The 25,862-nt window shown below is 46.6% G+C and overlaps 3 protein-coding genes and 1 long non-coding RNA gene across 17 annotated transcripts in view; 1 reads left to right on the top strand and 3 right to left on the bottom strand.

Moving 5' to 3' along the window:
* Per3 (period circadian regulator 3) overlaps positions 1 to 6,666 on the bottom strand; it is a 48,082-nt gene extending 41,416 nt beyond the window's left edge. Inside the window, exons 1-4 of one of the 2 annotated variants that reach the window (XM_070037268.1) lie at positions 6,267 to 6,666; positions 5,881 to 6,026; positions 3,997 to 4,112; positions 2,290 to 2,491 (exon numbers count right to left, since the gene is read on the bottom strand). In XM_070037268.1, coding sequence (XP_069893369.1) covers positions 2,290 to 2,491; positions 3,997 to 4,112; positions 5,881 to 6,026; positions 6,267 to 6,358 — 556 coding nt within the window. In that variant the 5' untranslated portion in view covers positions 6,359 to 6,666. Of the gene's footprint in view, positions 1 to 2,289; positions 2,492 to 3,996; positions 4,113 to 5,880; positions 6,027 to 6,266 lie in introns of those variants that run through there. The other variant, XM_070037269.1, reaches the window with a different exon arrangement.
* A 1,951-nt stretch (positions 6,667 to 8,617) lies between these two features.
* On the bottom strand, positions 8,618 to 18,648 carry Vamp3 (vesicle associated membrane protein 3). The gene is made up of 5 exons (XM_070037267.1): positions 18,573 to 18,648; positions 16,743 to 16,824; positions 13,357 to 13,515; positions 12,601 to 12,652; positions 8,618 to 10,221 (listed from the first exon to the last, which is right to left on the bottom strand). Coding segments are annotated over exons 1-5 (312 nt in total). The 5' UTR covers positions 18,575 to 18,648; the 3' UTR covers positions 8,618 to 10,204.
* A 126-nt stretch (positions 18,649 to 18,774) lies between these two features.
* Positions 18,775 to 20,123, top strand: LOC138838133 (uncharacterized). Its single transcript, XR_011375564.1, has 2 exons — positions 18,775 to 18,958; positions 19,304 to 20,123. It is a non-coding gene; the product is annotated as an uncharacterized lncRNA (long non-coding RNA).
* Positions 20,124 to 20,261: 138 nt separating this feature from the next.
* The window catches only part of Camta1 (calmodulin binding transcription activator 1), a 710,332-nt gene continuing 704,731 nt past the window's right edge, over positions 20,262 to 25,862 (bottom strand). For all 13 annotated transcript variants that reach the window (XM_070037258.1, XM_070037260.1, XM_070037252.1 and 10 more), the window contains one exon: positions 20,262 to 23,188. In XM_070037258.1, coding sequence (XP_069893359.1) covers positions 23,156 to 23,188 — 33 coding nt within the window. In that variant the 3' untranslated portion in view covers positions 20,262 to 23,155. The remainder of the gene's footprint in view (positions 23,189 to 25,862) is intronic.

The following is a 25,862-nucleotide window of genomic DNA, read 5'->3' as shown; positions in this document are numbered from 1 at the left end:
CTTCCCTTCATTACTTCTAATAGTCTTATCCTTATTCTCGCTACATTCATTACTTTAAATGTTACCATAATGATCTTTTGATGACGATTATTTTGCCAGTTAATAGTCTATTTCACTGAAATAGTGTGGACATTTCTCAGTAATTGGAAATTTAAAATATTTTCAGCTTTTAGCTCTACGATATATAAACTTGAGTTTTTCACTTAGGATTTTTTTTTTTTTTTTGGTATGTGTGTGTATGTGTGCTAGCACCACAGCTGGAACTCAGGGCCTCACAATTGCTTAGCTAGTACTCTACCTTTTGAGCTGTATCTCCAGCAGCCATACCTCCCTGCTTATTGCTAGCAGCTTTGGAGGTGGAGTCTTGGAATTCTCTATATCGGCTGGCTTCCCAGCCTCCTGAGGAGCTAGGATTACAGGCATGAACCACTGGTGCCTGGCTCTTCAGAAACATTCAATGTGTTGTGTTCTAGCTCAACTGGAATAATCATTTTGCCTCTCATCATTATTGCTAATTTCCAGAAAACTGTACTACCTTACAGTGTTACTTATGTTTTCTTATGCTCAGGTGAACAGTCTGCACCAAAGTTAGATTTATGAGGTGGCAATTTAGAAATAAATTTGCCTACTTTAGGGCCAAGTGAGGAAGCTGAATCTTTTCACACAAGTATTTGTTGATTGTTGGGGGGGGGGATCTGGTCGTGGGGCCTGAACTCTGGGCCTGGGTACTATCCCTCAGCTCTTCAGCCCAAGGCTAGTGCTCTACCACTTGAGCCACAGAGCCACTTCCAGTTTTCCTTTTTGCTTATGTGGTGCTGAGGAATCGAACCCAGGGCTTCATGCATGCACAGCAAGCACTCTACCCCTGAGCCACCTTCCCAGCCCCCCTTTTATTGTTTCTTTTTGGTTGGTTGTGGGCTTGAATTCTGGGCCTGGGCGCTGTCCCTAAGCTCTTCAGCTCAAGGCAAGCACTCTACCACTTGAGCCACAGCACCACTTCTGATTTTCTGGTGGTTTAGAAGGGTCTCACAGACTTTCCTGCCCAGGCTGGCTTTGAACTGTGATCCTCAGATCTCAGCTTTCTTAGTAAGTAGGATTACAGGTGTGAGTCCACCAGTATCCAGCTTATTTGTATGTCTTCTAGGAGACCTCTCTGAGTATTTTGGGGCATTTGTGTACTGAAGCAAAAAGTCCTGGGTAAAAAGACCTATGAAAAATGGAGCAGTTTAAAAAATATGCCCTGTAGGCTTCATAAACAATAAGATTCCTACAGAAGTAAAATAGTGAAGGAGGCCAGGTCTTGTGCGATTCTAAGGAAAGGATTATAGGAACAATCAGAAAAGATGCTGTACTGTAATAAACATGCTCACACTGCTTCTCTGTGGCATAGACCCTAAACTCTAACTGCATTCACTGCTAGCCCCAGCAGCACTGCGAGGAGACTATGTGACTTCAGTGTCCACGAGCTCATGAGGCATTCAACACCCAGATAATAAGTGAATTCTTGTTTCTGAAAATGGGTGCTGAAGAAACAGCATCAGAGCTGTCTGAGAGGCTCATTTAACCATCACCGAGTAAAGACATGTTCTAACACAGGACCAAAGGCCAACGACAGCTGAGTGTATAGCTTCCTGTGCCTTCATTCCTTGAAGCTCAAAGGAAAAGACTGAAAATCAGAACATGAGTGCAACCTTACAGTGGGTGTGAGGATTACAAACTGCTCTTGGTCAGAGCCAGAATTCTTGAGATTTATATGGTAAAAAGACATTACGTGGGGCTGGGAAGGTGGCCCAGTGGTAGAGTGCTTGCCTTGCATGCATGAGGCCCTGGGTTCGATTCCTCAGCACCACATAAGCAAAAAGCCAGAAGTGGCGCTGTGGCTCAAGTGGTAGAGCGCTAGCCTTGAGCTGAAGAGCTGAGGGACAGCGCCCAGGCCCAGAGTTCAGGCCCAACAACCGGACCCAAAAAAAAAAAAAAAAGACATTACGTGCCAACTAGACACATGTCATACCATTATCATTTCAAATACATTAAGTTTTTACACCACAGCGAGCATCATCAGCAAGATGAAAGGGCTGAGTGTGCCATGGCTGAGAACACACGGGGGCTGCTCAAGGAAAACATGAAGGAGCTGGCAAGCCACATGCTCCGTCTGTCCTGTTCCTGGTTGCATCCCGGCACCATATAGTTTTCATGTTCTGAACAATGCATTACGCTCTGCACTCCTTCTGTAAGATCAGGTCTGAGCTGGGGGCAGTGGTCATCAAACCCTGGCCCCTGGCCCCATACCTCCTCGGGTCCAGCTGTTCCAGACAGGAAGCTGAGCTCGAGCTGTGTGCGTGTAGAACACCTTCACATCTTGTGGAGCGAGCAGGTCAACAAAGTGAGAGGATTCCAGGAAATCTTTCTTACAGTTCAGAATCAAAGCTGCCTGTTCAGAAATGTGCACCAGCCTTCCAGAGAGAAATGAAAATACTGCCGCAAAGGAATCCTGTGAAAGCACAGAGAATGAAGGCAAACTCTGAGATGCAATGTTTCCTGGAAAGTAAATTTCTTCTAATTTCTACCATAATCAACAGCCTAGAATGCAACACGTGTCCTACAGAGGCAACACACCTCCCTAGTTTTCTATATTTGCTTCTTCTAAATGATCACAGAACCTTCACTGTAGCTTCTGCAAGCCTGACTTCTGTCCCAAAACCACTAACTCCTCCTAACCAAACACACTCATGGCACAGATTTCTGATTTTCTCCTTTACAAACTGGGCTTTACTCCCAGAGGGACTGACTTCTGAGCAACATAGTCTGTGCTTTAAAACCAAGTTCAAGATCATCCTGGAGAGAGACATCAATACATACGAACTGCACTCTGACTTGTTCCTAGTTTGTTAAGATGTGTAAATGCCATGTTTGCTAGCATTGCCATGAGTTCCTCTCTAGCTTTATCATAAATTTTATTTTTTTTGACAGTTGTTAGATTTGAACTCAGGGCCTGGGCATTGTCCCTGAGCTTCTTTGTGCTGAAGGCTCTTGCTCTACCCTATCATTTAAGCCACAGAACCACTTCCAGTTTTTGAATAGTTAACTGGAGTTAAGTCTCATGGGGACTTTTCTACCCAGACTGGCTTCAAACCCAGATCCTCAGATCTCAGCCTCTTTATTAGCTAGGATTACAGGTGTGAGCCGCTGATAACCAGCTTATCATAAAGATTTTAGAGAGCAATTTTTTAACCTTTTCTTTTTAATCTCCATAGCTCTTACTACTATACTCTGAGTATATAGTAGTTAGTAAAATAAGCTCCATTATAACGATGTATAGGTCATATTGCAACATCATAAAGTCATTGTTATAATGATGCTAGGGGTCTAAACATCAAGTTAAGTGAGCTCCAGTGGATCAATGAGGCTTAATTATCATCAAGAGGACATTTAAAAAAGATACACTAAAGGGCCCTTCTACATTTTCACAAAAAAAATTTACAACATCTCAACTCACCTGTTCTACAAAATCCAGTTGTTACAACTTGTAGTAGGTATTGGAACTAAGAATGATATAAATAGAAATCAACAATTTGGAGATTAGATAAGATGCAGGAAATTACTCTGCAGAGCTTTTCTTCATTTGAGAGAGGTAAAGGATGCTAAGACAGAAGCAACTAACAACCAAAGCAAATGAAACCGCGACACAGCATACAACCTGCTGCTTCTGTTTCTTAAAACATTTTCTTTATCAAGGGCAGGAGAAACAGCTAAGTGTCTTTTTTAGCAAGTTTCTCCTTAGTTCACTTCCAATTGTTGGTTAGCCAAACTTTCAGTGTTTTTTTTTAGGTCCAAGACCAGGACTTGAACTTGGTTCTTGATGCTTTTGCTCTTTGGCTAGGGATCCAGCAATGGAGACACGCCTCCAATCCCAGGTGATTCTTTTTAATTGGCAATTAGGGGTGGTCATCTGGAAAGGTCACCTGAGCGGAGAGGGCAAAAGGCCTGAGCTCTTACTGTGTTCTTGAAAGTGTGCTGGGAAACCACAGTGGCCAGCTCCTCCAGACTGTACGCAGTCATATCTGCCCGGGCTGCTCCATACGGACCGAGAATCTGGAAAAATTCACTGTTTGCTAAGAAACACAGGGAAATAAACAGGTAGTCTAGTGACAACAAAATCATAACACTTACACTTAGCATTATCAAGCTGGCTTATTTTCTTAGGACATAGACACCATAAGTGTGCTTCCCTCAAAACCAGATCATTTCCTGCTAGCATATAAAATACTAACAGTTGCAAAACCCAAGATTGTGGACTTTATGAATTCTGAATGCTCTAGCTCACAGGGAGCAAGATGTACTGAATTAAACTAAAACAAGTTAACGAAGCAGGGCATACTCATGGCTCACGCCTGTAATTCCAACTACTCAAAAGGCTGAAGATTGCAGTTCAAAGCCAGCCTGGGCTGAGAAGTCCAATTAACTATCAGAAAATTGCAAGTGGAGCTGTGGCTCCAAATGGTACAGTGCTAACGTTGAGGAAAAGAGCTCAGGGACAGTGCCCAGGCCCTGAGTTCAAGCCCCAGGACAGACAAAAACAAAAAACAAGTTAATGAAACCAAATGTTCAGATACATACATCTGATACATCATTTACTGTGGAAACACAGGCTTTCAGAAACTATGCACTTATGTTTGTGCTATGACTTTTTTATGAAAAAAGTCAGAGAAAAAGGAATAAGTATTTAAAATTGTTTATCTTTTCTTGTGTGTGTATGCTGGTACTGGAACTTGAACTCAGGGCCTTTCCTCCTCTCTCTCCACACAACTGGCACGCTACCACTTGAACAAAGCTTCCAGTCCAGCATTTTGTTAACTAAACACAAGAGCCTCCAGGAATTTTCTGCCTAGCTAGCTTTGAACTGTGATTCTTATATCTCATCCTGAGTGTCTAGAGATTATAGGTATGAGACACTGGTGCAAGGCTCATCTTTAATTTGGTAAATTCATGATAGATCATCAAAATAAGCATATGACAGGGGAAGATAAAACGAGTCAAATTTATTTTCTTCTGTAATCTCTATAGAAGACAACCCTTCCCTTCTCTCTCCCTCTTTCTTTTTGACAAGTACTGTGGATCTATCCAATCCAGTACCTTACACATGCTAGGCAAGCACCTATCATTAAGCTACATCTCCAGCCCTAAATAATGTTTCTGTGTGGTATGTGTGTACTGGGGCTTGAACTTGGAACTAGGTGCTCTTGCTTAGCTTTTTTGCTCAAGGTTCATACTCTACCACTTGAGCCATAGTTCCACTTCTAGCTCTTTCCTGTTTCTCTCTCTCTGTGTTTCGTTGTTTGTTTGTTGCAGGGCTTGAACTCAGGGCCTGGGGCGCCATCACCCAGCTTTATTGCTCAAGGCTAAGTGGTCTACCAGCTTGAGCCACAGCATCACTTCTGGTTTTATGGCAGTCAATTGGAGATAAGAGTCTCACAAGGACTTTTCAGTGGAGGCTGGCTTTGAACTGTGGTCCTCAAATCTCAGCCTACTGAGTAGCTAGGAATACAGGTGTGAGCCACCGGCAGCACCTAGCTTCTAGTTTGGCTTTGAACTGTAATCCTCAAATCTCAGCCTCTTGAGTAGCTAGGATGATAGGCGTGAGCCACTGGCACTGAACTGAGAATGAATGTGCTTATGCTAAGTTCTAGCTCTGGCCACAGATCAGCAAAACCGTTGCAAAGGTACTAAACTAAGGGACCAATAATGTTCCCCAAGTCTTTCAACTTTGAAAAATGAAGGCACTAATGACATCATCAGTGTTCGAGTTGCTTGTTTTCAGCCCCACCGAGGCCGAGCAGCAGGCTGTTTTTGAAGGTCACCTAGTCTCTGCACTACCTTTACCTTGTACACTGTGGACGCAGCGGAGGGCGTAGTTGAGGGCATCGAGGGTGCTGGGTTTATTACGTCTCTCCGCTGGCAAGTACTTTTTCATCTCTTGGACAACTGTTATGAGTTCTCCAGAAACCTTGTTTCGATCTTCTTGCTCACTGGAAGATGGAGAAAAATGCTATTACCCCCGTGCAGGGGCCCGTCTCGGAGCGCAGGGGTGGTGGGGGTCACAGGTTGATTCCCTTCCTCTCCCATTCTTCCCCCGGGGCCCCGGGCCCGTCCTGCCACGCCGGGGCCCCGGGCCCTGCCGGTGACCCCAGGCTGCCGCGCGGGGCGGCAGGGGCCCGGGGCCGCTCCCCTTCCCGGTTTTGGGGCGCGGCGCCGGCTCGGGGTGTCACCTGTGGCTGCCGTCCGCGCCGGGGCCTCGCCGCGGGTGCTCGCCCTGCCCCGGGCCGGGCCGCGGCGCGCCGGGCTCGCGCCGGGGGTCCATGCTGCCCTCGGTCCTGCGCCTCACTTGGCAGCCGGCGTCCCCGGCGTCGCGGCCATGGCGGGCGGGCGGGCTCGGCCACCGGCCGCCCCCCCGAGGGCCCTTCCGCTGGCGGCGTCCGAGGTCCCGGCCTGGAGGGAGGGGACGGCGGCGACCCAACTTTACCGCCGTCAGCTCCTCGACCCACGGGCCCCGCCGAGGGCGGCTCTGCGGCGCCGCGTTCCGGGGTCGCCGGAGGACCGCCCGGCCTGCAGGCTGCACCCCGCGCGAGCGCTCGCCCAGCCCAGGCGGCCGCCCTCGCCCGCCCGCGGGCGGCGCCGCCGGGTCTCGAGGCCGGCCGCGTGCCGGGCGTCCTCGGGCCCGCGCCCCCCGAGCGCCACGGGACCCGGCTCCGCCCCGGAACCGCGCGATTGGCCGCCGCGACCAGCAGCGGGCTCCCATTGGCCAGAGGGCGGGCCCCGAGCCGGGGCGCCAGGGTTACATAATCGCAGACGACGAGGCCCCAGAGCGAGTTACATAACGCGGGAGTCCGGCAGGGGGCGGCGCCCGTCCAATCCTGGCTGGCAGCGCGTGGGCAGGGGGCGGAGTGGCCCCCAGGACACCCGGGCCTGGACCGTGCGAGTCCCCGGCGCCACTTCCAAGAGGCGGGGCCGTGCAGCCGGAGTAGCCGTGATAGGACACAGGAGCTGCCAGTCACGTGGAGGCGGGCCTGAGAGGCGTGAGCAGCCACGTGAGCAGAGGCCCGGCCCCTTTCTCCAGGGTGGCCTCGCGCTCTCCTTAGGGGCTGTGTCTGCCCCTGGGGAGCTGGGACCTTGGCGTAGCTTCCGGTCTTCCTGAGTGCATCTTTCCTAACCTTGTTCTCTCCTCAACAAGTGGGGAGTGAGGTGGCCTTGGAGGAGGCGTGCCCAAAGCAACCCCGGTAGAATGCAGGCCCATGTTCACTCCTCGGGCCTACCTGAAGTTTGGGATTTTTTGGCTAATGGTGGAAGGGAAGTGTCTGTAAAAGAACTCTGTTTCAGGGGATGGGAAAGTGGATCAGTGGTAGAGTCCACGACCTGTTTCAGGAAAGGCCAATGCAGAGCCCCCCTCTGAGAAGTACAGGGCGGAACAGCACCTCTTCTGCTACCTAGTATACAAAGATGGTGTTATTTGTTCAATGAAAGTTAGTTCTATATAAAGGGAGAGGGGAAGAATGCAGTGATCAGTTGTGCACTGGATAAACGGCCTAATTTTCCAAATGGCACCCCACCCTGGAATCTCACAGTAACAATGGGCCACAGGGTAGGGAAAGCCCTAAGTGTTTTTTCTGCTTTCTGCTGTTCGTCCAAACTGCTTCCATTTAGCAAACACCAGGCACACACCTGAGCAGGGATGGCTGTAATCCTATGGGGTAGGATGATGGAACAAAGTCCCTGCCACTCTGCCAGTCTACAGTGTGAAAAAGACAAAACACGAACGTCTCCTGAAGTGAGTTCAGAAATGCTAAGTTAGAGATGGAGAGAAAGTAAAGTGTGGCTCACAGATTGGAAGGTAGGAGGGAGAGAGGTGGGCTGTGAGGAGGGAGAGGGGAAGAAGCCAGCCAGCTCTTCACCCAGGGCCTCAGACAAGGCAGAATTCAAAAGTGGTTGAGGGGCCTGTGCTGGGGGCAGGGAGTGGGCCCAATAGCACCTTGACTTGCCCTAAGGGGGCAGGACATGTTGAAGTCCTGAGCTTTCCCCTGAGCCAGCTTCCCCGGGAGTCTCCTCCCCTCCTGCTCCCCCAAGATGAGGTGAGAATCTCAATGGTGGTCTGCAGCACTTGAGGAAGTACCTTCTGTTTTTTAAGTATTGTAACATAAGCAGGGGTCACAGGGAGAGAGGAAGTGTTTTAAGGGAAGGAAGACATCAAAGATGAAAACAGCAGCTTGTCTGGAGAAGCCCCTCCAGACTCCCCATACAGCATCATCGACTCACTGCCATCTAGTTGTGCCTCTGACTATGCAGTCTAATTGTGTGTGTTGCTCCCCAAACACCAAGAAACCCAAAAGCCAAATCCCAAACATTTTGGTAACTTTGTGACCAGAGTTGGGGCAGCTCCCCACTCATCTCCATGCTTTAAACATGGGGCTATAGAGAACACCAACCTGGGAAGGGATGGTGTGCAAGGAGGGGAGAAAGTGAGATTCATGCGGGTGGGGTGGGGGGAGCAAGGGACACCATTTTTTAGGCTGTGGATCAGATATATCTGTGTATATGTCCCACTGCAAAGAACACAGGAGCCAGATTCCTGTTTATAAACGCTTTATTCAGGTCATGACACTGGGAAGGTTCCCAGCTAAATGCACAGACACAGCCAGGTATTATGTAAACACAGGAGCCTGTGGGTTCTAGGGACTGGGTATCAGGGCCATGGGGAGAGCATGGAGGTCTCAGTCAGGCCAGCCTGAGCCCCTGGGCTGGGAGGACTGAGGGCCTGACCCTGACAGCTGCTTTCTCACAGTGGGTATACTGCAAGGCATGTCAAAATCCAGTCATTTCAATGAGATCAGGGAGCAGTACTAAAGAAGCAGAACTGTGTTCTGGCCTCCTGGGCTGTGGCGGTTTTGTGTGTGAGCCAGAACTTTAGAGCATTCTAACAGAAAGGGCCATAGAGCAGGTGCAGTGTTTCTCCTCCCTCTGCTTCCTTTAAGCCCACACCCTGATGTTAAACATCTTTCGGATGGCAACAGCTACTCCCAAAGCAGCAGCCTGTGCAGTGTAGGACACTGAATAAAGCGAGCGTCTCTGGTTAGCTGTCCACTGTTTAGTCGCACGTGGTGGCCAAAGCCTCACCCCAAGCATAATTAGAAGACTGATTTAGGAAGTAGAATGTGAGTAAAAATAGGAAGCAAATTTCAAAAGCTCTGGTCTTTGAAGACTGGGCCAAGAAACGATCGAGTTCACAGATGGACTTACTTGAGGGCTTCAGAACTGATGTCACATAATTGTTAAAAAGCACACTGGAGTACACAGCACAAGATGGCAAGAGGCTCGAATTTCTAACCCCTGTGGGAAAAGCCATGTCAGGAAGGAAGGCCGCCTTCTCTACAGCATCTCACAGGCATGGAAGGCTGAGATGTACAAGTATTAACATTGTCCTTCTGAAAGGCACCTTAAGTTCTATTTGGCACTTTGCTAAATTCATTTGTATTCAGCTTTTTGGCAAAAGAGAAGCTTTGGTCATAGAGTTCTATAAAAACTTTTCAAAAAGGTTTTTTTCTGCTTAAAGTAAGATCTTAGCAAATGATATGAAAGAAGAAAAACATCTTCCTATCTAAAAGCTTATCTCTTTACCAGCACATGGGTTGAAACACAGTGAGTCAGTAGTGCTTACAAAAAAGAAAGGGCTAGCCTAGGGAACCAGCAATGTATCAAAAATAAGGCACAGCCTGTGACTGACACAGGTTTGCAATAGATGGTAGTGTTCTTTCTGGAAGGCACAGATAGAAGTCTGGTTATGTGAGGTTTAAAAGGTGGTTCTGAAGGTACAATCCATGATAGCTAACTTGGAACCATTCCCCTATCTGGGAGCAATGCAGGTACTTTGTGACATTATGTCTGGTTACAACTCTGCGGAGCTTAAGAACTCCTCTCCAGCCTCGTGTGAATCTGCAAAAAGGCACTGTGCAAAATGTGGCAGGGCTGGCCACACCTCAAGTTTGGAGTGCATATTCCAAAAAAGGCACATTTCCTACAAACTGAACTGTATGTGAACTAACAAAAATAATCATTTTACAAATAACAGTAGGTAAGCTTGATAATAGAGCAAGTTCTAAGTCGAAAGTCTTCAAGAGGATTCCCAACAGCAGGCTTGAGTTTCACCGGCTCTTCATTAAGAGACAGACCACACTACAGGGCAGGGGAGATTTAAAAACAGGGAAAAAGGTATTTTAGTCTTTGAATACAGATACAGTGACAACACATGCTGTGCTGTGGTCTACAAGTGAATGGACTCCCACTTGGCTGACTTCCTACTCCTGACTTGTCTTTTGACAGACAGGGCTGGAAGAGAATACAACCAATCTAATGACAGCTGGGGCTGGAGGAGAGTACAGCCAATCTAATGACAGACAGGGCTAGGGGAGACTACAGCCAATCTAATGGCAGTTGGGGCTGGAGGACACTGCAGCCAATCTAATAACAGATGGGACTGAAGGAGACTACAACCATTCTCATGACAGAACACAGCTAGAGAAGATTACAGTCAATCTTGTAACAGACAGGTCTTGAGGAGACTACGTATGGCCAATCACATGACAGAAGGGGCTGGAGGAGGCTACAGCCAATCTCATGACAAATGGGCTGGGGGAGGCTACAGCCAATCTCATGACAGACAGGGGGGGAGACTTCAGCCAATCTCATGATAGACAGGGCTGGGGGAGGCTACAGCCAATCTCATGACAAATGGGCTGGGGGAGGCTACAGCCAATCACATGACAGAAGGGGCTGGGGGAGGCTACAGCCAATCTCATGATAGACAGGGCTGGGGGAGGCTACAGCCAATCTCATGACAAATGGGCTGGGGGAGGCTACAGCCAATCTCATGATAGACAGGGCTGGGGGAGACTACAGCCAATCACATGACAGAAGGGGCTGGGGGAGACTACAGCCAATCTCATGACAAAAGGTTCTGGAGGAGACTACAGTTTGAAGCAAGGCTGCAGTAACCATACATTCCACTAAGAGACCCCTTCTAACAACCTAGCAAAGAGAGAATACCATTGTCTACATCACACCTGGAATCCAGGCTACACAGAAGGATGTGGGTAGGAAAATCAAGGTCTGTGCCAGCCCTGGGCAAAAAATAAATAAATAAATAAATAAAAAATCACAAGACCTATCTGAAAAATATAGCAAGAAAGTGCTGAGGGAAGGGGCGGGGGAGGTGGCTCAGTGGTAGAGTGCTTGCCTTGCATGCCTGAGGCCCTGGGTTCAATTCCCCAGCACCACATAAGCAAAAAGAAAAAAGCCAGAAGTGGCGCTGTGGCTCAAGTGGTAGAGCGCTAGCCTTGAGCTAAAAGAGCTGAGGGACAGTGTCCAGGCCCAGAGTTCAGGCCCCATGACCAAAAAAAAGAAAGTGCTGAGGGCCTGGCTCAAGTGGTAGAGCACCTCTGCCTGGCAAGCTTGAGATCCTGAATTTAATCCTCAGTGTGTACACACACACACACACACACACACACACACTCTCTCTCTCTCTCTCTCTCTCTCTCTCTCTCTCTCTCTCTCTCTCTCTCTCTCTCTCATAAGAGATATTAAAAACAGAAGGACTGGGATTGTGGCTTAGTGGTAAGTGTGTTTGCCAAGCATGAATGAGGCCCTGGGTTCAATTCCAAAAATACCACATAACAACAACAAAGTCATTAAATAAAAATATTAACAAAAACAACGAAATCATTCAGAGCTGGCTCAGGCCTATAACCCTAGCTACACGGGAGGCTGAGATCTATAGGATCATGGCTTAAAGCCAGCCTGAGAAGACAAGTTCAAGTCAACCCATCTCCAATTAATCAGTAAAAAACAAAACAAAACAGAACAACAACAAAAAACAAGGCTGGAGGTGTGAGTCAAGTGGTAGTGTGTCAGCTGAGAGCTGGAAAGCCAATTGAGAGTGCAAAGGCCAGAGTTCAAACGGAAAAATATTCAGAGAGGAAAACTGGCTAGTTACCACATATGAAATTCCATCATCTCAAGGATTTATGTTCATATAAACATGTTAGACATTTATAATACAACATTCAAGTATTCTAGTTGGGTGTGGTGGTTCACACCTGTAATCCCAGCACAGGAGGTAGAGGTGAGAGGATAGTGATAACAAGAGCCTGTCTCGACATCAGCCCTGTCCTCTCCAAGAAATAAATAAAACCCATCAAGTTTGTAAAACAGTTGCCAAACAAGAACAGGGAGCTGGGTACCAGTGGCTCACGCCTGTAATCTTAGCTACTCAGGAGGCTGAGATCTGAGGATCGTGGTGTAAAGCCAGGCTGGGCAGGAAAGTCCAAGAGACCCATATCTCCAATTAACTACCAGAAAGCCAGAAGTGGAGCTGGTGGAGTGGAGTGGTGGAGTGCTATGCTAGCTTTGAGCAAAAAAGCTCAGGGACAGGGTTCAGGCCCTGAGTTCAAGTCCCATAACTGACCAAAATAAAAAAGTAACCCCCCCCCCTTTGTGGTAGAACTTTCATACTTAGTTCTTGCGCACATGCTCATCTATGCACACACAGTGACTCACCAATGATGATGATGATGATGATCACCAGGACGCCAATCCCTATTGCCCACATCTGAAATAGAACAAGAGCCGCCGTGTGAGACAGATGTCTTACTAAAGGGCACCTACTATTCTAGTCACCTCAGGAGAAACTGAGGTGCACTACCTACTGGAATAAATTCTATCAAGGCCTAAAGGCTTTTAGGGGTTTCCTAGGTGTGTCCCAGTGATCTGAGGCCCTGGAGAGGTGCTTGCATGTGTCCTCGCTTCCCACACCAGGAGGGCTGCTGAGCTGGTCCCATGTGTCTCAGAGTTTATTTGTGAAGGCAGGCTAACTGGAATCTGAACCGGAAACACTGACTGTCTACCTACAGAATCCACGGGGCCAGGCTGTCTGCAGCTGGTGTCTTTTCTGTTGGGCACAATGGAACTTTCTAGCATGTGCTTTCCTTAACTGTGAGCTGTTCCCAGGACTGCCTGCAACAGCATCAACGGCAGTCTTCCTATCCATCTGTTCAGGGCACTGCGGAGGTCTGGGTTGAGAAGGGGCAGCGGTCTGACACTGGTCTGGGATATTCCTGCTGTACATGCCACTTGTGATCAAAACATGGGGATTCTTAGTGGTGGGCCAGAAAGTGGGGCGCCCTCAGTGCCGGCCCAAGTGTCCCCATGCAGGAAGCTGAGCCACCTCCTCGATTCGTGAAACGTCCAGTGTGTGGAGCCTCCACCGGCCCTCTGGGAACAGGGGCCCGGGGTGCGCAGCCACAGGAGAATCACCTTGCAGTTCTTCCACCAGTACTTCCTCTTCAACTTGGCAGCACTTGTTTCGAATTGAGAAGCTCCAGCCTGCAGGGCGTCTGCACGGTCGTCTAGCTCAGAGAGCTTCTGGTCTCTCTCTAGCACCTTATCCACATTGACCCTCATGATGTCCACCACCTAAACAGGCCGACCACAGTAAATGACAAGTCAGGAAGGGAAGAACCAATATTCCCAAGGAAACCTATTTTTTTTTTTTTTTTTTTTTTGCCAGTTGGCAACTTACTACTTCAAGCCAAGCTTTCCCTAACAAAGGGGGGTGGGGGAGGTACCCTTTCCGGTGGGCTATCCAAGTCCTGCCTTAGGCCAAAATCCTTCTGACACTTCCTGCTTAGCTGGGATGGCTGGCACACACTACTAGGCCTGGCTTATTGATTGATTGATTGATTGAGATGGGGGACAAGGGGGGTCTCACTAAATTTTTGCTTATGTTTCAGCTATGGCACTCTTAATCTCTGCCTCTAAAGTAGCTGGTATTACAGTTGTGAGCCACCACCCTACCTGGCCCTCTGCCAGGTTTTTAATGAGGTTGTCTTTTTTTGTTTTTTGGTTAACTTCTAAGAGTTCTTTATGTATTCTGGATATTAAGCTTTTATCAGATGTCATTTATGGATGTCTTCTCTCATTCTGTGGATGACTTCTATGTTGGTCACAATACACTTTGATGCGATACAAAGTTTCTAATTTTTATGCAGCCTAATTTATCTATTTTCTCTCGCTTTTATTTTTGTGCTGGTACTGAGTCTTGAACTTAGGGCTTTGAGTTCTCAGCTTTTCAATAAAAAGACCCTACTTCTGAGCAAAAAAAGGGCTGGAGGCATGATTCAAGTGGCAGAGCTTGCCTACCAAGCACAAGGCCCTCAGTTCAAACCCCAGAACTGCCAAACAATAACAATAAAAGCAGTCAAAGGGGTGAGCAAGGTGGCTCCCACCATAATTCTAACCATTCTGGAGGCTGATATTAGGAGATCATTGTTCAAGGCCAGCTTTCCTGGGTAAAACGTATATCAAACTCCATCTCATATAATAAATGGTTGGGCATGGTGGCATATGACTGTCATACCAACTATAGGAAGCATAAATAGGAGGAACAAGGTCCAATGTAGCAAAGGCAAAAAGCTAGACTCTATTTTAAAAAATAACAAAAGCAAAAACACCTGGAGGTATAGCTCAAGTGGTAGAGCTCCTGCTTGGTAAGTGCAAAGCCCTGAGTCCAAACCTCAGTACTGAGTAAAAAGGCAAAAAGACGAGAATAGTTTCTTTTTATTTCAGATATGCAAATGGCCAATGAGCACATGAAATACATTCAATATCACTAATCATTCACCAATGCAATTTAAATCCACAATGAGCTACCACTTCCTGTTCACTAGGATGGCCATCATCCAAATACTGATGTGAATGTGGAGAAACAGGTGCCTCACGATGGCATCAGTATGACCCAGCTACAGGGGTCTTGGGCTGCTTTTTGAGCAGCATTATTCATAGCAGCTTGAATACCCACTAACTGATACATGGCTCACCACTGTGGCCGACATGTACTATGGACTATGACTCAGCTACAAGAACCAAAGAGGTCCAGATTTGTGCCACAGCTTGGAGGAATATTGAAAGCATTATGCTGAGTGAATGAAACCCAACACAAAAAGGTCATGTTGGGCAGCTCTTTTTTTATGGTATACCCAGAACAAGCAAATGCAGAGAAAGAGGCAGATTACAGGTTACTAGGAAGGCACTGCCCGAAGGAGTGATTTCTGAGTGAGTACAGGGTACTTCTCAGTGGGGTGAAGAGAGTTCTGAAAGTAGAAAGAGGTAAAGCTGCACAAATGCTAAGTACCCTAAAATACATAAACACACTAAGCTGTACACTTTCAAATGGTGTCACTTTATGTTACGTGAATTTCACCTCAATAAAAGAAAAAGCAACAACAGGGCTGGGAAGGTGGCTCAGTGGTAGAGCGCTTGCCTTGCATGCATGAGGCCCTGGGTTCGATTCCTCAGTACCACATAAGTAAAAAGAAAAAAGCCGGAAGTGGCGCTGTGGCTCAAGCGGTAGAGTGCTAGCCTTGAGCTGAAGAGCTGAGGGACAGTGCCCAGGCCCAGAGTTCAGGCCCCACAACTGGACCCAAAAAAAAAAAAAAAAAGGAACAACAACAAAAGATCCACTGGGCGGCAGTGGTTCACTCCTGTCATCCTAGCTACTCAAGAAGCTGAAATCTTGAGGATTGTTATTTGAAGCCAGCCCAAGCTAAGTCTGTGAGATTCTTATCTCCAATAAACTATTTTTTAAAAAGTCAGAAATGGAGCTGTGGTTCAAGTGGTTCTAGCAGCTTAGGACACCCAGGCCCTGAATTCAAGCCCCAGGACCAGTACACCTGACCCCCCAACAAAAAGGACCAATTCCAATTTGATTTTAAGTGACAGAATTAGAATGAGTTTCATTATGAAGATGCAAAAGTTTCAGAATTAAGTTAATGAACCATCCAATCAAAACATGATTTAACAGTCTCAACTCTTCTTTAGGGCAGCTATAAGCAAAAAGACCAAAGAATCTTGGACAGTGACTGTTTTTAGGAACATAGAAATACCAGTCTGAATTTCTCAGTCTTAGGCATAGTTCAGCTTATTCAGGGTAGAATAAAAAGGGCTGTGAAGGTCCTCTAGCTCAAAAACCTTACAAATACAGCTTTGTCAGGCTATCTCGATTTGTCAGCATCTGCCTCCTGTGTGTCCATGGCAACCACCAGAGAGGAACTCGAGAGCCTGTCAGGCCAGGCAGCGAGTAAAGCAGGCTATATGACACAGTATTTTGAAAAAGTTACCTGATCAGAAGGCCTTGTTCCTCACTGGAGCAATCTGTAGGCCTAATCCTTAAATTTTTATTACCCTAGTTTATAAAGTGCTTCTTGGGGAGTGTTACTAGAAAAAGGTCTCTATACTCTAGATATGTGATTTGGAAAAAATGAGGATGAAACCAGGAAATCTGACTTTCCTGCTTCGTGTTGTAGAATTTTAGAGCTGGGTGCAGTGGCTAACTTCTGTACACCTAGCTACTCAGGAAGCAGAGATCATAAAGATCATGATTCAGATTGGACAAATGGTAGGGAATTTTCATCTCAACAAAAATGTTGGTCACAGTGGTATGTGCTTTTTATCCTACTTACATGGGGGGTGGGAGGGATAGGTGGTAAGCAGAAGGATCACAGGTCAGGCTGGCTCAGGCAAAAAACCCCATCAGATCCTATTTGAATTACCTGGAGCATGGCTGAAGTGGTGGTAGTCCTGCCAAGCTTAGTTTGAGTCCCTAAGTTCAAACCCCAGTACTAGAAGAAGGGGAGCAATAATACCTCATCCACTTGATTTTGTGTCTGCTGTAGTCTTCGATTACTGCCAGTGGCAGTGCCAGAATCTGAAGGCACACTTGCAGACCTGAAATTGAAAAGGAACAAGTATGAGTAAACATGACCACAAATGTACTTCTCTAATTATGAGATGCTATTACAAGACTCAGCCCTGGTGATTTCCTACACAGAACTAAAACAAACAGCTAAACAGTCCCACAGTAAAGAACAAGGCTCTTAATGCCACTTTTAATTCCCCCATAATTTCTAAGACTATATTACATGATAAAGTGACCAGAATGTAAAATGAAGGTTTACTAGCTTCTATTAGATTCTCACTGAAGTACTTTCTCCTAACAAGCAAGGCTTCCTCTCAAAAAAGTATTCATTTTTCACAATCTTCATCAAATGCCTTCTTTCCTTCACTCTGGCTCTGAAGTCCTATTTTGCCTCCAAGACTTACAGAATGCTAGGTTTTGACACTACATGAAATCATGCCTCTCTAATAACTTGGGTCTTAGAATTCTTTGTCTGCATCGAAGACAGTACTCAGCATGTACTTTGCTAACAATAGTGACTGATTCAGTTTTCTTTTTTCGTCAGTCGAGGCCTGGGTGCTATTCCTGAGCAGTTCAGCTCAAGGCTAGTGCTCTACCACTTTGAGCCACAGCACCACCTCCAATTTTCTGGTGGTTAACTGGAGATAAAGAGTTTGCAATCCTCAGATCTATCTAAGCCTCCTGAGTAACTAGGATTACAGGGGTGAGCCACTAGCAACCTGCACAGTATTTATTTCGTGTTATTACTGGGTCTTGAATTCAGGCCTTAGCACTGTCCCTATTTTTTTCCACTCTGGCTGGCTTTCTACCCCTTGAGCTACACCTCCACTTCCAGCTTTGGGGTGGTTAATTGTAGGTCAGGGTCTCAAAGGCTCTTCTGCCCTGACTAGCTTCAAACCACCATCCTCCACCTGTGTGTAGCTAGATTTCAGGCATAACCTACCAGGGTCCAGCTAAATCCTTTTAAACCTGCATGTGTCAACAACCAGGGGCCAGGGCAGCAGAGGGGCTGGTAGCTAAGGGTCATGCCCGAGGGTAAGCAGTGTCTCACGGAATCACCTCCTCCTGCTGCCCCCATTTTACAGATGGGCAAAGCGAGGTCCTCGGACATGGATCCACTTATTGGCACAGGAGGCTCATCAGGTACATTTTTGGGCAGGCCGGAGGGGGGCGTGAGTCCTGGTGATTCTTAACATTCTTGGTGTGTTACCACAGGAAACGGCTTTCAAGGGCCACTAACGACTGCTTCCTTGCCGGAGCCGACTGCGTGCGAAGTCCACCTCCCGAGCTCGGCTGCTCCCCTGGCCCGGGGGCACCGCGGTCCCCTCGGTCGGCAGAGGCCTCACCGCAGGCCCGGGTCCGTTCTCCCGCACCCCTGGGGCCCGCGGACGCACCGGGCAGGCGCCCCGCCTCGGGGGGGACCTCCGGGAAGTAGCCATGGCTGCGGGGTGGGGCAGTCGCTTCCTCCCGGAAGCCCTCGGCCCCGCCTTCGCCCGCCGCGTCCGCCCCACAGCCGCGGGGGCCCCGGGGGCCGGTGACCCTCCCCGAGGGTCCTCCCGGCCGGTCCGCGGCCCGCACCCCGGGCGCCGCCGCCCACCCCCCGGCCCCGGGCGCCCCGCGCAGGCCCGCGCCGACGCGGCCCGCGGCCCGGCGGCGGGCGGTGGTGGCGGCGGCGGCGGCCCCCGGGGTGCGGGCGAGGGTCCCGGGCGCGGGTCCCCGGCGCGAGCCGTGCCACCTCCAGGGCCCGCCCCGCCCCTCGCCGCATTGCGTCACTCACATTTTGGCGGGGGCGACCGAGGGTCCGCGGAGCTGCGCAGTGGGCACAGGAGGCCGCGAAGATGGGCGGCGCGGCAGTGACGTCACCAGCGGGCCGGGGCGGGGCGCGCCCGGCCAGGGACGGCGCTCCGGAAGCGGGCGGGGCCTCGGGGGCGTGGTATCCGGTGGGCGTGGCGCGTGGGGGCGTGGCCCGCCGAGGGCGGGCTCCGAGCTGGGGCCTCCGCGCCCCTGGGATCTGCGCGGCGGGGTCTGCCCGGGCTTCGGGTCCGCACGGCCGCGGGCTGCGTTGGGAGCGCGGTCCGCCAAAGTAGCCAACGGAGGTCCAGGCTCTGGAAAGGGACTGTTGGACAGCGGGCCATTTCTGTGGTCGTGACAGTTCCACCCGGGGTACGTGCTCCTGCCTAACGCGGCAGGACTTGCTCCCTTCCGAGGGTGGCTGGTCACACGGCGGGTCGTTAGGTCCCCTCACCTGCACCGCACAGCCCATCGTTATAACCTGGAGAGAGCTCGGCGCTAGGGATTGTGATCTTACCCGTGTTCCCCGGCCCTCCTGGCACCTGTAGGTCTTCAAATTCGGGCCCACGGGAGAGCGTCGCTGTGTAATGTATTTAAGTTGTTACCAGGAATATGCCTTCCAATAGTCTCCTACATCAAGCAAGTCACTCCAAGGTCAACTAATGGATCTCTAGATGGTGGGAAGAAGAAAATACTAAGGTGTCTTTTCCAACGCAGGAGAGAAAGGAAATGTAAGAGAGCCACAGAGGTGGAACCGGAGTTCAGTAGCCAGAGAGAACTCTCCAGGCAAGAGAAGAACAGAGGCCGGGGAAAAAACCATGGAGGTGGAGGGACGTGGCGAGCACCGAGGTGCAGGCCGGGCAGGGGTGCAGTGAGCCCAGTGAAGACAAACAAGACAAATGTCACCTACACTCGGTGGGCTCGAGAAATCCTTGAAGGACTTGGAGCTGGGACGATTCATGATGCAACATTTGGCATGGATTTAGATGGACACTGACTGCTAGTGAGACAAGGACAGGGTCTGCAATTAAGGGGATCAAACAAAGCAGACAGAGCACAAAGAATGCTATTGAAAGCTATCGAAGAATGTTTTATCTAAAATGAATTTAGCTTGGTATCATTTTTCAAGTAACTGAATTGTCTTATTAAACAAATGATGGAAGATAGATGGAGAGCTCTGGGAAAGTGATTCTGTTGTTTGTCCCCCGCCCCCAGGGATATACCTGAAGTGGTTCCATTTAGTATGAAAATACATTATCTGGACAGGAGGGAAATACTTAAAATTGCCCCATCTGGTTTGAAATACGCCTAACATCTTGGGTTCTGGAATTCCCATCAAGTTAAGGCAAAGCACACCGATATTATGGGGAAATTTTCTTCATTTTTAATTTACAGCAGAAAGAATATAAAGCATTCAGAAAACATTTTCCATATTTTAAGGGCAATTCAAAACATTTTGCATGGTTTCCAGCAGCTGAGTTCTTCAACAGATCCATTGATTCAATGATGCTTTACATGCACAAATACAAAAATAAAACTTACAAAAAAAGAAGACATCTAGACTAGTTTTACATGCAAGTCTCAGGGACCCCCATTGGGCGCCAACTACTGTGTGGAACTGCCATAAGCGACCGTGCAGCCAGAGGGGTTCGTGTTATTGTCTTGATTTTGTTCACACAGTACAGCTGATTTCGAATGGGTAACAAGAATAGCAATTAAATCTTCAGGAGACAGAATAAGATTAGCTATTAATTTTATAATGAACTCCTACTCCTGGCACTTGGGAATTTCAGATTATCCAAGAAAGCTGCGCTTACCTATCTATCATCTTATACTCGAAAGGAAGATTCACAACCAAAGAAAAAGCGGTCAGAAATGCTTTGTTTCAGTGGAAGTGCATTTTTACCTCACTAGGATTCACAGTTTTTACTGGCAGGTTTTGAACCTACTTCTTATCTCCTCCATAAGAACCTCCTAATTCTATGTAAGTCTCTATGTTCTGGAATTTTCTAACTTATTTGGCTAATAATGGAGCAATGTGAAACATTAAAAAAAATCAATTGTGAGGGTTGAAGCAAATCCACTGAGGTCATTACTCAGGTCAAAAATTAGTTATTTGTACCATAATTAATGGAATAAATGTACCCAAATACAGTATTAATATAGGATATTCTGAAAGAGCTGGCTTCTCACATTCTTTTCCTGTTATGAATGCAACTGTGTGTTTCTGAGATTACTCAAGTGTCTTCCTAACAGGTCAAATTGTGGGAAATCATCGTATGTGGGAGACAGCACAGCTGCAGCATAACCCACGCACAAAGACAACATCGGGCCAGGTCCATTGACAAGTGTACAGGTGGCTGCAAGAGGTGGGACTGTCACTATTGTCAAAGCTGATCACAAGCAGAAAGACATATACTGTACAGTAATTTGAGGTTGGCAGTGAAAGGAAGGAATTAAAAAACAAGTACAATTATAGAAAAGGCACCAAGAGTACTGACCCCAGTTTTTACCACAATCTTTTTGTATCAGCCTTCCTTCTAAAGACACCAGTTTAAAAAAAAAAAAGCTTCTCTGTGAATATTTTTAGGCTTCACAACAAGCCTTGAGTTTACAACTCACAGTTGGCCACCCAAACCAAGTCAAAACATCTCATTTTATACCAACTGATCCTCAAACGTCACCTGGGAATTTTAAAACTGGCATCAGCAAATGGCAAGCTTTATTCTCTCCATTTGACATTAGTAGTTTAATTTTTAAAAGCAATAGATTTCTTTGGCTCCTCATTATGTGGAAATAGTAATTCACATGGCATCCCTACAAGACCAGTCTACGTGTATGTTTCACTTCTAGTTACTTTTTTGTGCAGTTTTTGATTTCATCTTCTGATTTCCAGCAGATGGTATGAAAATGTGATCATTTTCTACTCTTCACACTACTTACTTCTTTCGTCAGGTTCTGATTATTCTAAGTGTTTGTTTTTGGAGTGAGGGGGTGGTGTGTTAAGTTATAGACAGATTCATTTTAGGATTATCTGTTTTGCAAAAGTAACTTAATTTTCTCAAGCAATATTAGCATTCACATTACTTGGCACCGTTGGCAAAAGAATTTTAAATAATATAAACTAAACTCCTGGTAGCCAAAATTAAATGTAAACATATCCTTTTTTTAAGTAATGTTACTCTGCCTTTTTTTCCTAAGTCTAAATACAGTAGCTCTTTTATTTTTTGCAGTTTAATCATGCGTTAGCAAAATGTTCTTCTAAAGAACATTTAAAATAAAGTACTCTTATAGTGAAATAAAGTTTTTTTTGTTTCATTTTACAGACCATAGCCACTAATGCTTTGCTTTTGCTCATTTCTTTTTCTTGATTTCATGCACATATCTCTTTGTTTTAATATATACAATATATACAAACAATACATCCACTTTTTTTCTCCCTCATTCAGACAAAACTATACAGATAATTTTATCTTGCCATGTTATTGATCTTTGTGAATAAAATATTTAGCAATTAATATAATCCCTTTCAAATATTTTCTCACTTCTCATTTCTACCTTCTATATATACATGGAGACCACTCGGTTTGGATGAGATAGAGCCAAACACATGGAATTTACTGGCCAGAATGCAGCACCACACTGGTCGTTTAGGTGGCAAATGTCCAGGCAAAGTTTATGATTCCTTGGAACAACAAATGTTTCCAAGGTTACTAAAAAGGCTACATGCTTTACCAATTCTTAAGTAATTCTCATTGCACATGAAAGTAAGGCCCAAAATTAAAGTGCTGGACACGAGAAAGGGACAAGGTGACGACTCCTCACAGGTTCTTCGGAGGTGCAAGGGCAAGAAAAGAAATGTCAACTCTGAAAGCTGTTTCTCCTATCTCCCATGCATTACCCGTTTACCACACACCCGCCCTCTGCAAACTTCCACAAGACATGAACAACCTGCAGATTTTAGAAGTTGCATTAAGTGTGCTGTAGAGATTAAAACAAACAAACAAAACCCCTAACAAACAAAACAGTGAAGGAAATGAGAACACGCGGACCCGATAAACGTTTGTGTGATCTATGCCCTCCACTGAGAATCAATCCCAAGGGTTCAGCTTCTTGGAAATAACCGGCAGGTGCAGGCCCAGCAATCCTTTTTGTTGCTAGTGTTTCCCCACCTTTTCTTATCTATATTTTTGGTATAAATATTTGTACAGTTCCACACGATGTTTGAATACAGCCCTATATGAGAAGGAAAACCACTTCTTCCTAAGAAGAGGAAGCCTCTTTCGATTCCTCCTGGTGTCTTGTTTTCCTATGATCCAACAGAAGATTGAGTTCCAAGATGTCTTGCTGATCAAATTAAAAGTTGTCCATGAAAGTGCAAATGCAATGACCAAAACATTCCGTTAAAATCCTGCAGCTGATCTCCCCGAACTGCAGAGGGATTGTGTGTGTGTGTGCGTGTGTGTGCGTGTGCGCATGTGTGTAGTTGTTGCATGTCTCTGCTAAAAACAGAAATGAAAACAGTCTGAAAAGCAATGTCACATTGCTAAGGGATGCTGCTGTATGTCTTCAAGTTCCTTGGCCTTTTTCAATTCTTTCACTCTGGAAGAGAAACAAAACAAAACACCAGGTGGTAACTACAGAGCGAGGCTGTGGTGACACTGGATAGAGCTAACACCATTTGTTCCCTCCTCTGTGAGAAGCCAGTACAAACCCTTTGAGGACTGATGGCAAAGGAGACACCTTCCCAACAGTTGTTGGGAAGAATGTTCAGAGAGGAAGACAAGACCCTAAAGGGATATAAAAGAAATAAGCCCTTGGTTCTACACTAGCTGCTCCAAGCAACAAGAGAGAGCTAAGGCAAAGTCTGTGGCACTGAAGTGTAACAAACATACTGAACCTCTCTTGCCTGGCGGATCATTATTACTGCCCTCCGCGGTGATGTAAACTTAGGGGTCTGCACACACATGGGCTTTGTCTTGACTACACCAAGAGACTGAGCTTCTGCTTTGCTCACAGACAATGGTGCAAGCAATCCTGAGCGGGTCATACACGTCCTTCTTTGCCTCTAGATCCACACTAGCACTTCAAGCCACACTCGAGCTCCTCTTCCAGCCCCACGTGGAAAGCAGGAGGAGGCAACAGCGAGGGAAGATAGACTTAGCTCTACTTATCACATATACTGCAGTAAACAAACTTGACCAGTACCGATCACCACTTCCAATCTGCCTTTCAATGTAAAAAAATCTTCCTCTGTTCCAAATCTGTTTCTTTTGCTTCATAGCCCAGGCTGATCTTAAACTCAACTGCCTTCTTGCTACAGCCTCCCAAGTACTGGGGTGATAGGCAAGCACCACCCAGCCTTTGCCTCTTAAAAATATTCTTTTAATGTGGCATCTAGAATAGATGGGTGACAGGAAAACAGTTGGAAATATGTTTATCTCTCTATACTGACAAGAAAGTACAAGTTTGCCTGAACAGTCGAATGATCAGATGTAAGTCACTTTGTAGTTCTGCATGTTCCATGGTGACATTTGTTTCCCAGGGGTGGGGGTGATAACGGCAGCCACAGAAAGGCCGTGGTTTCTCAGGGTGTCACTGGCACAAGGGAACGTCTTAAGATAAGCTCTCTCCTGTTTGCTTCCGCGATACTAGCAAGTTAAATTATTATCTTAAGATGAAGGCTGCTGTACTTTCTAAGAAGGCAGGAAGAGAACATTCTGAAAAAAACCTATGAAGCCACTGCTGCCTGACACACCGGGAGTGGATGCAATGACACGCGCACTCTTACGGCAACTTAAGGAAACTTTTAAAAAACTTACTACTCTAAGAATCATATCTCAGCATTCTGCAAAGGTGATACGATCTCTTCAGGGAGAAGATGCTCTGTTTCAGAAGAAAAATATTTCATTGTTTACACTAAAGATGGTTCTGTGAAAACCTGCTTATCGGTCTGACTTGCTGCCCGTGACCAGACCCCACTCAGTCTTGGTGTGCATACACACGTGGCAGTGGCTATGCATATCCTCTGTTCCCTCCACCACAATTCACACACACACTGCCTGGTCCTAGCAAGATCTAGACCTTACTTAGTTTTAAGTGTATAATTAAGGATACCGTGGCTTATTAGATTGTAGGCTAATGTGGGTCATGTTATATATAGTTCAGAATTGTGTAATCTACAGGTCCCTGATTTGGGGCATGCATACTTAATAAAGAGCTCTTTAAAAATTGAAACATGCTCTAGTCTGTGTTCAATTTTTAAACATGCAGTATCTATGCTAACATCCCTCTGCCAGGAGAAATGCAAGGCATGCATGGATGCCGGCCCCGTCCGGCCATGCAGTCCCTGTGCTGGTGCAGACGGGTCGCCCAAGCATGGGCGCTGCACATGAGCCTCTGCACCAGCACAGGGCTCACTTGCAAAGAGGCGAGAGTGACTCCATCGCTGATGAGATTTCTAGAGTTTGAAGAAGTCTCAACTCAAAAAGCTGACAGCATATATACAAAGATATCTGTTCACAGTGTTTCCAGAACAAACTGAAAAGTTTTGAAAATATTAGGCTTACTGTTGAGATGAAATTCTTAAAGAACAGAGAGTGAAATATAAACCAGACATGTTTTATGCAGTTGCATACCAAAGGATTTTTCCTCAGCTGGATAGAGTAGCACTATAACTTAAAACACCTTTCTGCGAGTTACAATGGTCACATCTGGTTTTCATACTACTGTATTTTTCCTGTTTCTGTCAGAACTAAGTCAAAAGCCAATCAAGTTTTCCACAAAGGCCTAAAGTTACCAGGTAAATTCTCTGCTACAAATTGAATTAAGTTCTCACAGCTCCAAGGAGGAGTGTATGCGTATGACCACATGCAGAGCCTGTCTCTAGAGGAAAAATGAGAATTTTCCAATTTTCTGAGTTTTCAAACCTCCTGAGACAAAGTGGAGAATTCATTCTTATTTTCAGTACGAAGTTGTCACTGTACCTTAACATTATGAAAGGCATTAAAATGACTTAAATGGCATAGATAAAGTTATTACAGGAGAGAATCCTCAGTATTTTTGCCTTATGTAGAACTCGCAATACTGCCATTATCTTCAATATATATACACAGGACCTAAGAGTCACAGGAACTAAGCAACCTGCTCCAAATCATATAGTTAATAAATGGCAGAGCAAGGATTTGAACCCACAACTGTCTGACTTCCAAGTCTCAAAGTTTACTATTCCACTCCACTGCCTCGCAGACTATTTCTCAGAATATCACAGACTTGT

This window comes from Dipodomys merriami, unplaced genomic scaffold (genome assembly GCF_024711535.1).
Source record: "Dipodomys merriami isolate MVZ:Mamm:240054 unplaced genomic scaffold, mDipMer1.0.p SCAF_28, whole genome shotgun sequence".
NCBI classification, from domain to species: domain Eukaryota; kingdom Metazoa; phylum Chordata; class Mammalia; order Rodentia; family Heteromyidae; genus Dipodomys; species Dipodomys merriami.
The sequence above is the reverse complement of the archived record's forward strand: the minus strand, read 5'-3'. Positions and strand labels throughout refer to the sequence as shown.

Coding starts and splice junctions, on each gene's coding strand:
- Vamp3 (XM_070037267.1), bottom strand. Junction 13,516..16,742: donor CACAAAATCAAGTGGATGAG/GTATTATTGCTC, acceptor CGGCCTGTTTAG/GTGGTGGACATCATGAGGGT. Junction 12,653..13,356: donor ACTGGTGGAAGAACTGCAAG/GTGATTCTCCTG, acceptor GTTCTATTTCAG/ATGTGGGCAATAGGGATTGG.